Source organism: Urocampus carinirostris, chromosome 6, assembly GCF_059441175.1.
Source record: "Urocampus carinirostris isolate Australia breed hairy pipefish chromosome 6, RoL_Ucar_1.0, whole genome shotgun sequence".
Classification (NCBI taxonomy): domain Eukaryota; kingdom Metazoa; phylum Chordata; class Actinopteri; order Syngnathiformes; family Syngnathidae; genus Urocampus; species Urocampus carinirostris.
Window position 1 is genome coordinate 28617759 of NC_142354.1, and position 13472 is coordinate 28631230.

The 13472-nt window shown below is 37.7% G+C and overlaps 1 protein-coding gene across 1 annotated transcript in view; it reads right to left on the reverse strand.

Moving 5' to 3' along the window:
- Positions 1-13472, reverse strand: part of LOC148364510 (LIM domain and actin-binding protein 1-like) — a 29506-nt gene that overhangs the window by 11742 nt on the left and 4292 nt on the right. Inside the window, exons 2-3 of the mRNA XM_088338617.1 lie at positions 12489-12631; positions 11979-12018 (exon numbers count right to left, since the gene is read on the reverse strand). Coding sequence (XP_088194743.1) covers positions 11979-12018; positions 12489-12610 — 162 coding nt within the window. The 5' untranslated portion in view covers positions 12611-12631. The remainder of the gene's footprint in view (positions 1-11978; positions 12019-12488; positions 12632-13472) is intronic.

Consider the following 13472-nt stretch of genomic DNA (forward strand, 5'->3'; position numbering starts at 1 on the left):
CATGTTATGAATACAAATTCACAAGAAAAATGTTAGGGCAGCACGGCAGCTGAGTGATTAGCACGTCTGCAGCACAGTTCTGAGGTTGTGGGTTCAAAACCGGCTAACAGCCTTCTTGTGCGGAGTTTGCATGTTCTCCCCGTGCTTGCGTGGAAGTCAAATTTCATAACAGCATGGTGCGTTACTCTGCTACATAATAAACAGTTCACAAAATGCAACACCATCTAATCAGTACCTGTTCCCCCTTAATAAGGACAGGTTCATGAACTGCACCATCACACTGCAAATCACGTTGTCCAAATGGAGTTGGCATGTATTTATGGCACTACAAACTACAACTCAATATAGCTATGGTGGCCCTGTCTCAAGCCCAGAGTTGAAAAATGTCTCCCTACTGATTTACTCACATCCAAGCTGCATTTACAACTATACAATCAAATACTGAAATCAAAGGGTCAGCTTAAAGGCACAGGTTTGGTTGTGTATCACCAGTAGCTAATAGTATGCAGAGTGTGAGGGAGGGGGCATGGCTTATACAGGAAGAAAAAAAAAATTGGTAAATCAATGGGACATATGTAAGCACAGAATTTACAGTAAACGTGTTCTGAATTCTGGCTTTTTTACCTGTAAAATTATTTTTGCAGTAATCGATGCCTGGGAAAAAGAAAACCTCTTGGACAGTACAGGAGAAAATCTGACTGGTTTGAAGCCATAGACAAAATGGATATGGCGTGTCACGGCTAAGTATTCGTTTAAAAGCTCTAAAGAACACATGAAAAATCAAGGTTTCACAGCTTCAAGTTGATGTACAAGTTTTTTCAAAATTTCTTCTATTATGTGGCTATTTTAAGCAATTATTATAGCAGTTTTAGGTGGTCGGCTTCAACACAAGTATATACAGTAATTCGTAACTAGTTACTCTGAGAGTAGCGTGCTACTTTTGAGTGTCAGTAATCCAGGGGGAAAGCTCACGTAAATTTCTTTTAAATGAAGTAACTAGTAACAGTAGCGTTTTTTTTTTTTTAGTAACGCGCCAAACATTAAGTTTAAGACAGGGGTCTCAAAAGGCTTCCCTCCTCTAATGAGGGGACACCGTCAGCTTGCAACAGGACAAGTGTAACAATTTTAGGAATGCCTGAATTTACAAACTACTTTTTTTCCGAGATAGCCATAATCAAATAACCCTTCTGGATACTTCACAAAAGTCAGGAAATAGATTATATATACCACAGCCATATCCCCCTAGTGCGAGGTGGCTAGGAAATAGATAGTAACCAAATAACCCTCTCTGTAATCTTCACAAAACAAAAGTCAAATAAATAGCTTAGTTGTCGGAGCACTGGACCTCCAGTGGAATAGATGAAATGTGAAAAGGCAGTTGATTTTATTTCATTATCACCATATTTTAAGTCACGGTACCAGTGATGTTAATTTCGTTGTGCCTTTCACGTGATAAAATGACAATAAATTGGATTCTATTCTAAGCATAGTTCCTCAACTGGTGTGTCGGGTTGCAAAAGTTCGTCATGGGCTCGTTTTCAGTAGGTCAACATGCAAATAATTAAAAAACTGTCATTTGATTCCTTAACAGTAGTTGGCGATAGTTCCCTGCAAATGTGCGTTGACACCTGCCATTTCACACCACAGAAAAAGACTTATAAAGTTAACACATGTTGAGCATTACCAAACGCAGATAGAGTAGATGAGATACGAATTTATCATCTTAAAGACAAAGTCACTGAAGTGAAGGGCTTCAGATTTAATTAAAAATGATAATTGAGCATTGAGGGGAATATTATTATTAACTCATTTTGGTTTTGCTCGTCTTTTTTTTCCCAAATGGGAATTTGTTCTATCTCTGTCTTCATCTCTATCTTATTTATTAAACTTGAGATTTACATTTTTTATTGGTTGAAGCTTGTAATTAGGGTGTGATGGTGGGTCTCCAAAATCAGACCAGTTTAAAACCACTGTAATAAGTGGCACATTTATTGTCATTACAACATGTGATATGTACAACGAAATTAACATTCGTCTCTGGTACCGTGACTAAAGATATTTGGTTATCAGATAAAACCCAAAGCCTTTTCGGATCCTGCACCAAGGCGACTTGGGATTGAATCCCATTACTAACCAAAAACATGCACCCAAACTTTGACATCTTTTGTGGGTGGAAAAATAAATAAATGTGTGCCAAAATACCTCTCTGGTATTATTCAGGGGGCCGGACCAAATGTGGAGGCAGGCCATTTACCTTTCGCGAGCCATAGTCTGGGGACCACTGCTTTAAGCACACTCTTGCTTGTTGACATTGCAGGGAAAAACAATAAAGGAAATGCCACAATCTCCTCGCTGACTATTTACAGAGCAGCTGTTTAAAAAAAAACTCACTGACTCTTTTTGGCAGATCCTCCTCGAGGCAAAACGAATGGCCCGAGACATATCTCGACAGGGCCGTGCACGCATGCTGCATTCCATTGTGAAAACTTCACCTTCACTAACTGAAAGAAGCCTCTGTTCCCCGATCATGACAATTACAACCATGCGGCCTGGCCGACGGGAGAAAACGGGAGGCAGGCTGGCGGCTGCTGTGCGACCTTCGAAAACGTCCTGATTTTGCAAAAGAGGAATGACACGTTGAAAAGAGGATCTGTGCATGGGCGTCAATCACGCCCAGAAATCTCAGTTGTATGTCGTAGGCAGGCTACGAATATCTACACACTGAAATAAAGCCAATTATTGTAGGCAATTGTTTTTTTTAAAAAAAGCATTAATAAATATGAAAGGCCCTAAGTGATTACAGTAAAAAGAGTATTCACCCCAATAAAAAAATAAAAATAATAAAAATCTGGAAGCAAACTTTCACTCTCACAATCCCCAAATGCCAGCAAGAACAAATTCAACTCAACCTGTGGTGAGAAGAGGCAGAAAGGTGCGACACGGGGTTCTGTGCTCGGTCCTGGAGGTGGAAGTGCGCCAGATGCCGGCCGCGAGACTAAATAAGCTCCTACCGTTGACTTGGGTCAACCCCTCCCGACACCAGAAAAGAGTTTGAAAGCCCAGCGAAGTCGGGCAGGAAATGATACATGCGAGGGAAGTTAACTCTTTGTTTACTTGGAGAGAATGCTTTTTAGTTCAACTCTACATTAAACTGGATCTCTACATTTCAGGGTCTCAATTAGCTCATTGTTTTCGATCTGAAGGCCGCAATAGATACAAAGTCTATTGACAAAAACATCCCTTAGATTACAAAAATGAGCTCAAACATGACTTGCGTTTTCATGAAATGTCGACTGGATGTCAGCAAGGCCAGGCTTTGCTGACTACCATTAATCAACCAGAAAACATTGAGGAAACCCATGCCAAAAGTCACGGAAACACTATTTAGGGCAAAAGGAAAAATACAAAATTAACAATAACAACACTTGGGTGACTTTGCAGGGGTTTAAAGAAGCTTTATATCCTCTTTATAGTACATTTGAAATCTAACAGCAAAGTCCCCATATTCAGGTAAACATTTTTACAAAAAAATACAACTCATTAAAACATAACCATTTAATCAATCGTTTAAACCAGTGTATGTATGCTACTTTTGTCATTTGAGTTTGCATGAAAAAAACAGGAGTTGAAATTAAACCAATTGTTGTTTTACTTTTTTTTATATAAATGCAGTTGATAAACACCAGAAGAGATTAAATCCCTTAATAATCGTTTTGTAATCTAATTTTACAACCCTGAATCATAATTAAATTGTGAGCCTCAAAAAGACCCCAGCCCTCCAGCTAAAGACGACTATTTAACCATTAAATGAGGAGTCCAGCCCCCGTGGGAACGTTCTTTCTACTATGTGGTCCTCAAGCCAAATTAGTTCAACACCCTTAGATAATATATTTGGTGACACAACATTAACTTAATGGCTAGCTTAATGGTCCTTTGACACGGTCAGTTTAAAAAAAAAAAAAAAAAATCCTTTACCAGTGTTCTACAACAATTCACAAATCAAGACTGCTTCAAAGTAGAGGTCACCAACCTTTTTGAAGTTGAGTGTTACCTTTTTATTACTGATTAGCGCAAAAGGCTACCAGTTTCATATGCATTTCTAAAACAAGTTATTATGTTATTACTATGTTATTAATATGTTATTACCAGGTAGTAATCGGTAGAAATAGGGTTAAAATAGGTGCAGTCAACCACTAAAACATGTCAGTTAGGAATAAAATTCCCTAGAAAATGACAATGACACATTACTGAGGCTAAATTTTCAGAACATGTCCGCTACTCGGGTGTTCTTAGGGGCTACCTAGTGCCCACGGGCACCACATAGATGACTCTGCTTTAAAGCATCTGTCATTTTTCCCCCCCATAAATTCCAAACATGGAGGTCGATTAAAGCGTTTATGTGCAATTACTGCTGCCATAAACAGAGAAGAATAAGGAGACGACCTAAATAGGAAGGCGTGGCCCTGCTTTCACTCACTGGCATGAACTCAAAATCGAGGGGTGATTTCCGGGTGGCGATGTTTTCGTGGATACCAAGTGGAAATTATTTAGTTTGATAGTTCGCAGTTTCAAAGTGACAAGGCCTGTCCTGCAAAATACTAATACAAAATATTACTATGAAAAAAGCTTGTTTTAGTTCTTAGGATTAATTTCCTGTGTACTTGTTAAAGTATCGCAGAAAGGGAGTGAGAGAACAGCATAGTAGGAGTTGAGATAAAAGGGGGAAGTTCTGCTGTTATTTTATTATCAAGAAAAAAAAGGAAAATAGATTGATTGCCTGGTCACTATTCATCCTGCACACAGCCAGAGGAAACAGACATCTACTGTATTTCAACCTAATTGCTGGCCGGAGATTTTGAGTCCTTCATTGAGCTAAACGGTACCACTTTTTCACATATGGTTCCATACTTAACCAAACGCAAGTTGCAAAAAAAAAAAAAAAAGAAAAAGAAAAAAGGGAAAAACTGAAATTGTGTTGGTTTCTCAGGTTATATTGAACATTAACTTGTTCACTGGCATTTATAGCTATGTACATCATTTTACTGTAATTGTTTTTAAAGTTTCTCCTTAATAGACCTTCCAATGGAAAAACGTTTCACAACTCTCATTTCAATACCCCAACAGATTGCCGAGAATTGTTTGTGTGATGACTTATAGTTACATTAGTCAGCAATGACTAATAGTTACGTGTGAGCCAAAAGTGTTTGGAACAATTCTCAAAGTTTTTCTGTCAATATTGCTCATCTTTTTTTCCCTATTCATTTATCTTCCATAGTATTTTATCAAATGTTCATACAAGAGTGCCTTCTCTAGATCTGTTGTGAACTATGTACACTAATATTTAATCAATGACAACAAAGACAATTCTAATTCTAAAAAAAAAAAAAAAGAAAAATTTTTGCTGAAACATAGCGGCCATGACAAGTGACACCCTCAAAATCCATAGCTAGCAAAGAAAGTATCCCAACTGTGCACTAAAATAAATAGGCGCCACCCTGTGGCCTGGTGCCGTACTACTAAAAGCTAAAACAACATGGCAGAAAGGCAGACATAACTCGCGCCTTCCTTGATGTAGACAGTTTTCTATTAGAGTACATTCTACAGAAGTGCTCGTGTTCATTAATAATCTGTAAACAATACTTGCCAACAATCCTCGTAGCTCTTTAAATGCTGCGGAGGGCTTCTTGGCGGCATCCCTTAACACGCTTCTTCTCGACTTAACGCCGACTTTAAAAGAAGACCCAGGAGTGGTCGAGGTCGTGCTGGACGAGCCAAATTTTCTCCATTTATTAAACGTCTTCATTGTGGCTACTGCATGTGCTACGGTGTAGCATATGCAAAACACTACCTAGCACTACTTGTAGTATTTGCTTATTTTCCTTTGATGCCTCTTCCTCCTTTGTGACTTTACCTTTAGCTCTATGATGCTTGCCAACATGCATAAGGGATGTCATGTTAATAAGTTGGCTGATTCGAGTCAAGAGCTTTGTTGTCACTTGTAAAAAAGGCCAAATGCAATACATGAGAGACCTGTGCAGGAGACAATAGTAAGCGAATACCTCATATTGTTAGAATATGATATAATTAAATTGTGAATGTGTTTAATTGCTGTTAAAAATGTTGACAAAAATTGTTCAAACCTCATATAGTTAGAAAATGATATAATGAAATTGTGAATATGTTTAATTGCTGTTAAAAGTGTCGAGAAAAATTGTTCAAACCTCACATTGTTTATTTGCTGTTAAAAGTGTCAATAAAATTGTTCAAACTAAACCCACTTAAGTCGGTCCCATGTTTGTTTGACATCATGCCACCATGCTATGCCCCGATTTACTGGCCCTTGCTCGTACCAGACAACACAGTGCCATCTAGTAGTCAAATATTACACATTGGGGCTTTATGAACCATGATCTGTTTGAATATGTGCCATACTTAGGTTATTCTTTTTGTTGTTATTGTTGTACTGCAATAGGTTACGCATATTCGGACAATATAAACAATTCTAAAAAAATAATAAAATATTAATAATAACAACAAAAGCAAGCAAGACAAATAGAGTTTCCAAAATCCATTCCACAAATTGTTGATGTGCTAAAGGAGTGTCATAATAAATCGTACCCAGTCAATTATTTTAATGCAATTTAATTGTAAACTAATAAAATATATAAAAAAACAACCGTTATAGTGAACAGCTTCTCAAGGTTTCTTCATTTTCCTTATGTTGAGGTTTTTGAGTCTCCTTGCCCTCATGTAGGTTTTAGATCAGGGGATGGTGTAATTCTAGTTTGTAGTTTGCAATAGTCTGGTCTGTGCAGCTCTTTGAGACTCTTTGTGATTAAGAGCTATACAAATAAACATGACTTGACTCCTAAATTTTACTGGTCTGCCGTTTTGTTTTTGTTCTTTTATGTATATTTTAATAGCAGACAAACATTCTGAAAACATTTAACACAACAACATGCATCAAGTTTGATGGGTAGACTTCACCGTTTTACTTCCACTCTGCAAAAAATTGCGACTTTATTCCTTCAATTTAATGCAGAGGGTCTCACACACACACACACACACACACACACACACCAGATGGTATTTTTACGCTGCTCATTTAAATTACCCTCGACTACACCACCACGTCATTTTCAATTTGTTTAACTCTGTATGTAACCCTGAACTCTGTATGTCAGACAAAATAAACATTTCACTAAATAAAATAAATCTATTTTAAAATTTCAACAAAATACCTCAACAGGTTCGAGTTTTGAATAAACAAAACTTTACATAACTCAATGCCTTAATTTTACCTTGATTTTTTTCGCGATACTGGCTGCTCAGTCATCTTAGTAAAAATAATCATCCTCCTCCAGACATGCCTAGTTTGTTTTTCATTCAGACAAAGCTGCTAAATTGCCGTCGCAACTGTAGAGACCAATGTGAGCAGATTACACTGACTGAGGGCGGATTAAGAGATGGATAGCTTGCCCATTTGCTACTAGCGGCCAATGAAAGGTCAGCCAGGATAACACATCTTGCCAAGACTTGTGTCTCTCATCATTTTTCCTTCCTTTTTATAAACTTTGGCTTTGTTTGGTTATTAATTGATGACGAAGATACGGTACAGGGGAAATTTGAAAGCACAAGGTCGTTTTTTTATGAATAAACAGAAAATTTAAGACGGCTGAATAGTAGAATTACAAGGGGGTCTCAAACTCAATTGACTTGGGGCCTGCCGGGTTAGGGTTTGATTGAGTTAGGGCCAAGTTGTGTTTTCCACGTGAAAAGTTCTGATAAAAGGATTCCAAGAAATAAGGGTGAAAAATGGAAAAAACGTCAGGAATGTATATGAAAATAAAACAATGAATCAATAATAAGTGGATGTGTAATTCGCATGGGATGCACTAACATCAAAGGGTTAGTGTCAGTTTCTGAAACTCATGACAAAAAGTTAGCGAACACCAGGGCAGACAACTCTGAAAAGTTGCCTGCCCAGCCATAAAGTTGCCTGCCCCATTTTTCACAACTTGAAACACAATAAGACGACTAATTGCAAAAAAACCCATTGTTGCAAAATACTAAGGATTGATTATCAAAATATATAACAGAACACTTTAAAATTAAGTTTATTATAAATCTACTTATAACATTCATTGCATATATATTACATAGCTGTTTTCCATCTGCCATCAGTATGTACCTGTATTTACTTATCTTCATTCATGCAATGTTTGAGTTGCGTCGTCTGCTGCAAGCCACGTGAACTCCTCTTTCCATGATGCTTTTAATGTACGTTTACGTTTTGTAGCGTCATCAATTTTGTTAGCTTCTTCTGGGGCTGAGGTTTTGGCTTGATTCCTAACCACTTATCCATTTTTCTTGTGTTTTCTGTGCGTCTACTTTGGAAAATGAAATGCAAATGCACGACCCTATAACGCTCGGGAAAGCCTGGAAGCGCGAAGTTATTCGATGCAGGCTTCTGATTGGCTGCAGAGTATGCAAATTTGCAATCAAACCGAAATTCCAAAATTTCAAACCGAACGAAGATTTCGAAATCGGAATAAAGCAAATGTTTGATTTGAAAAAAAATAAATAATAAGTTGTCGGCAACCCGGGCGGAGACGTTTTGTTAGTTGTACGCCTGACGTAAAAGATGCACGCCCCCGGGCTTACAGGCAGACGTTATTTCAGACACTGTTAATGTGTATTATTTGACCATTAGATGTCGCTTTATGTGTAGCACAACCGGAAACGAGTGTTACAAAAGAAGAAGAAAAACTATAGAGACTCAAATTGACCGAGGGAAAAAAGGAAATCAAGAAATAAAAGTAAAAAGAATACAGGGAAAAAATAAAATACATTGCTAAACAAAATAAGAACTAAAACTAAAAAAACAATAAGAATTAATGTAAAAATAAATCAATGTATGATTTAAATTAAAAAGAAAAACTTCCCCCCAAAAAGAAAGACAAGAATAAAAATTTTTGAGAATGTTTACAGTAGCAAGATGGCCAACAATTATGTCAGCTCCCTATTGGTGAGCCTCAGCTTATCTAAAATATATTCAAATTTTTCAACCTTTGAGTAAGATATATAATCATGTATTTTTACTTTTTCTTTTTTAAAATCAACACTATTATTTTAAATGAATATTTTTTTACCACTAGAAAGCACATGTCCCTTAAAACTTTCATATTAAGACAGGAGGTGAAACTGATCATCCCACCCTGGGCTGCTAGTTTGAGATCTCTGTTCTTAAGTCTATTTGGTAATTTCAAAGTGCTCATTTTGAAGCCACCACAAGATAAGGGAGGTTAAAATTTCATAACAAGACACACGTTATTATTCAATATAATACTAAGATACTTGATCTAACTTTTAATTTTTACAGTAATGGACATAATAGAAGATTTACTTTGTCTTAATGTTCATGTGTTGACACTTTAAATGAAGTAAAATGATCACTTCTAAAACATTCCTAAGAAATCACACAGTTCCTTCACCGTTGGACTTGTTGGTTACTTCAGTATGAGCAGTGTGAGAACAAGGTTTTTTTTTTTTTCACTGCTCAAAAAACTGTCTACACCGCAAAGGGAACTGTGGCGTTGTTTTGTAAATACGATTTGCTGTCTAAGATGCTCAAGGGGTAGCGTTAAAGCGGAAATAAACCCAAAGCTATCTATCTACCTTGGTCCTATCCCTCAAGAGGGGTGACCGACAGCAAGACACACACATACAATAACAAAGAAAATAAAAGGGAAATAAATAGCAAAAAAAACACAAACATTTTTGGACCATGGCCAACCCAATTGCCCAAACACCCAAACAAGTTAGGCACCTCGGCACCCAAGTTGGTCATGCTTTCGTCCCTCCAGATGAAATGGGACACCAGAAAGCGGCCATGTCACTCGGGTCAGGGTGACACTACACACTCTTTTGTTCAACAGCAGGGCCCGACAGCTTTCACTGGTTTACCCCTGCCGCATCATACGGGTGCCCAGCCCATCCTTAAAAACGCGTCCACAATCCCACTATCCTTTCACAACACCTCCCCACTCCTTTCTATCACCAACAAGAGCTCTAGCTTCCATTATATTTAGACCTCTTTCCTGCAGTGCACTCATAACACCATCCATCCACGTCAATCGCGGCCTTCCTCTTGGTCTCCTTCTATTGACTTCTGCTCTGTAGATCCTCTTCAACATTTGCTCCTCATCCATCCTCTCCATGTGTCCAAACCAACCGAGTACTCTCTTATCAACACGCTTGCTCAGTTCCACGACTACTCCAGTTCTGTCTCTCACAATTTCATTTTTCAGTCTATCCAATCTTGACACTCCTAAAATAGTCCTCAAACACTTTATCTCAAAAACATTCAACTTCCTTCTTAAATCTGCGTTCAGGCTCCAAGTCTCTGCACCATACAACACAGTCGGCACAATCACACTCTCATACAGTCCCCTCTTAACATCCATACTCATACCCTTGTTGTTCATCACTCTCCTCAGAGCACCCAAAACCTTGCTTCCTTGGTTCACTCTGTGCAATACCTCACACTCCATTCCACCAACTGCAGCCACATCACAACCCAAGTACCTAAAGCTTTCAACTTCTTCCAGCACCTGTCCATGCAACCTGATTTCTAACGTCATGCCCACTCCATCACGTGAACACTTCATCACCTTACTCTTCCCAACATTGACACATAACTTACGCCTATCACATACTCTTCCAAACTCCGTTACCAACCTTCTCAATGTTTCCTCAGAATCAGCCACAAGCACTGTGTCATCTGCAGACAACAACTGACTTACCTGCCACACCCAAAGCATTTTCTAATAATAAGTTTTGAGGGCCCACCACTAAACATTGCATTTTGAAGAGTATTGTTTTTTGAATTTATGAGTAAAGATCAAATACCCTGTTATTATTGACTTTTTTAATGACATTTATGTTGCCCAGTACTTAGGTCCAAACCAATCAGGATTTACTTGTCCTCTAAAGCAAAACCATGATTGGTTATCATCTGAGGCGTAAGAAAATGTGATGTAATCTTCAGTTTACAGCATATCGTAAAGTGGTTTCCCAGGACAATTTTATGCTTTAATCAGTTTCCAACTAATTCAAAAATAATCAGAATGCAAAAAAAAGGGATCCACTATTTGGGTTCACTTCAGTTTTAAGTGCAAAAATTATAATCAAAGATGAGGAAAATGGAATAGGACAATGTACACTACCGTTCAAAAATTTGGGGTCACCCAGACAATTTTGTGTTTTCTATAAAAAGTCACTTCTTTTTTTTGTCAAATAAGTTGTTCAATGTTTGTATTATTTTTCCCATATTAGTATATTCCTTTTGTTGGCCATTCTGAGATATGGCTTTTTCTTTGCCATATTCAGTTTGTACTGTTCTCTGAAAGGACCAGTAGATACCGTTGCGGGTGATCTTCAGTTTCATGGTAATTTCTTGAAGGGAATTGCCTTAATTTCTTAGTACCAGAACAGACTTCAGAGTTTCACACGAATGTTTTCTTTTTCTGGCCATTGTGAAAGTTAAGACACACCCACATATGTGATGCTGCAGATACTTGACTAACTTCAAAGGGAGGTCAGTTTTATAGCTTCTCTAACAAGCTAAACTGTTTTCAGCAGTGATAACACCATTGCAAAGGGGTTTTCTAATTACCGGCGAGCCTTCTAACGCAATTAGCAAACATAATGTCCTGTTAGAACACTGGAGTGCTAGTTTCTGGGAATGGGCATCTACACACCTATGAAAATATTGCATTAAAACCCAGACATTTGAAGCTAAATTAGTCATTTGGCATGTTAACAATGTATGGGATGTATTTCTGATTATTTTAATGTAATCTTCAAAGAAGAGAACAGTGCTTTTCCTTCAAAAACAAGGGCATTTTTAAGTAACAAACTTTTGAAATGGTAGTACGCATTTATACAAACAAGAGGTATTCATAACAATTACTTACTCCTTTTTTCTTATTCGTCTCCTCTGCAGCTTTCTGATATCTGAAAACAGTCACAAGGCAAAGATTACTTCTTCTTGGCATAAATTGCCATAAATTATAGGAAGAATTAACCTAAATGTAATTTGAGGAGATTGTAGTTTATTTACTCTGGTCTCATGCATTGTTACAACTTTCATGGCAAGATTGTGCATTACCCTACCAATCCTTAAAAAAAACTGTTTGAACTGTGGAGTCTTGGTCCCAAAAAGCTCTAATCTGAAGGCAAGATAAAAACTGCTAACTGCAGAAACAGTTTGTAAGGCTTGGGTTCTCTGTACTGTTCTGAGCATTGGTAAAACATTCATAGTGCAGAAAAAAAACATTTTAAAGTAACATTTTAAAGTTTGCAATCCACATGTATGTATACTCAAAAGTCCTTTGAGGTAGTTAACATGAAGGATTTTCATAGGAAATAAGAGGCAGGAAAACAAAATACATGATATGCGCCCCAAAATTCTTTAGGTGACTCACTTGGAGAAGCGCTCAGCAATGGCGTTGTTTTTTCCTCGCCCGCTCACAAGGGACATCTCCTTTGCAGTAACTCGCAAAGACTGCGTCATCCATGACTTTCGACTGAACGGAGCGCCGTCCATCTTTGCAGGCTACTGAAATCCCTAGACATGAAACACATCACTGAAGTCAGCAATGAGCACGCTTGAATACCTCATCCTTTGCTTAGAGTTTTTAAAAAAAAAGGAAAGAAAGAAAATCTAATAAAAATAAACACAACAAAGATTACTTGATACAAATTCCTGGTTGACACGTTCAAACTTGCACTCCCGTTCCTAGTTAATGGCAGTATGAAAACTGAAAATGGGCTAGGGAAGAGTTATTTCGGGAAGGCCTGCGCACGCTCCGCTTTGTGGATATAACTCACTGGCGGCTCGCAACCACATGGCGCAAAACACACATTTGGTATTTAACTTTATTCTGACCAAGCTACATTGTAACAGAGGCAGACAGACGGTAACCATCTATTACCTTTTTTTCTGTGTTCAGCCGAGTGGAACTTCCAAAAGTCTGGGAATGAATCCCACTTCAGTGGTCCACGGTGATTTAGAGACTTGATTTAAGAGCAATGGGAAAGACTGCAATTGCTAAGACACATTCCCATTTAAAAAAAATATCAAATGAGTGCTGGCAAATGAAATAACATTTTATATTGCGCCAAAATTCCCTTGGATTATTATGAGTCAACCCATTTCTGAAAGAAAAAGACAGACAGACCACAAAGACAGTACTGAAGAAGCAAGAAGCTATCATACATTACAGAACAATGTAAATAAACCTCTGAAATGTGGTAAAACATAATTTTACTATGAAGATTTTTCCCTGCCTTTACTGTGGTTATTGTTAAATTTGATGCAAGACAATAAGAAAAAAACAGACAACTGCTTAAATGGACTAAATTGCTAGTAATTATGCTACCAAAGAAAGGAAACCAACTATAATCCA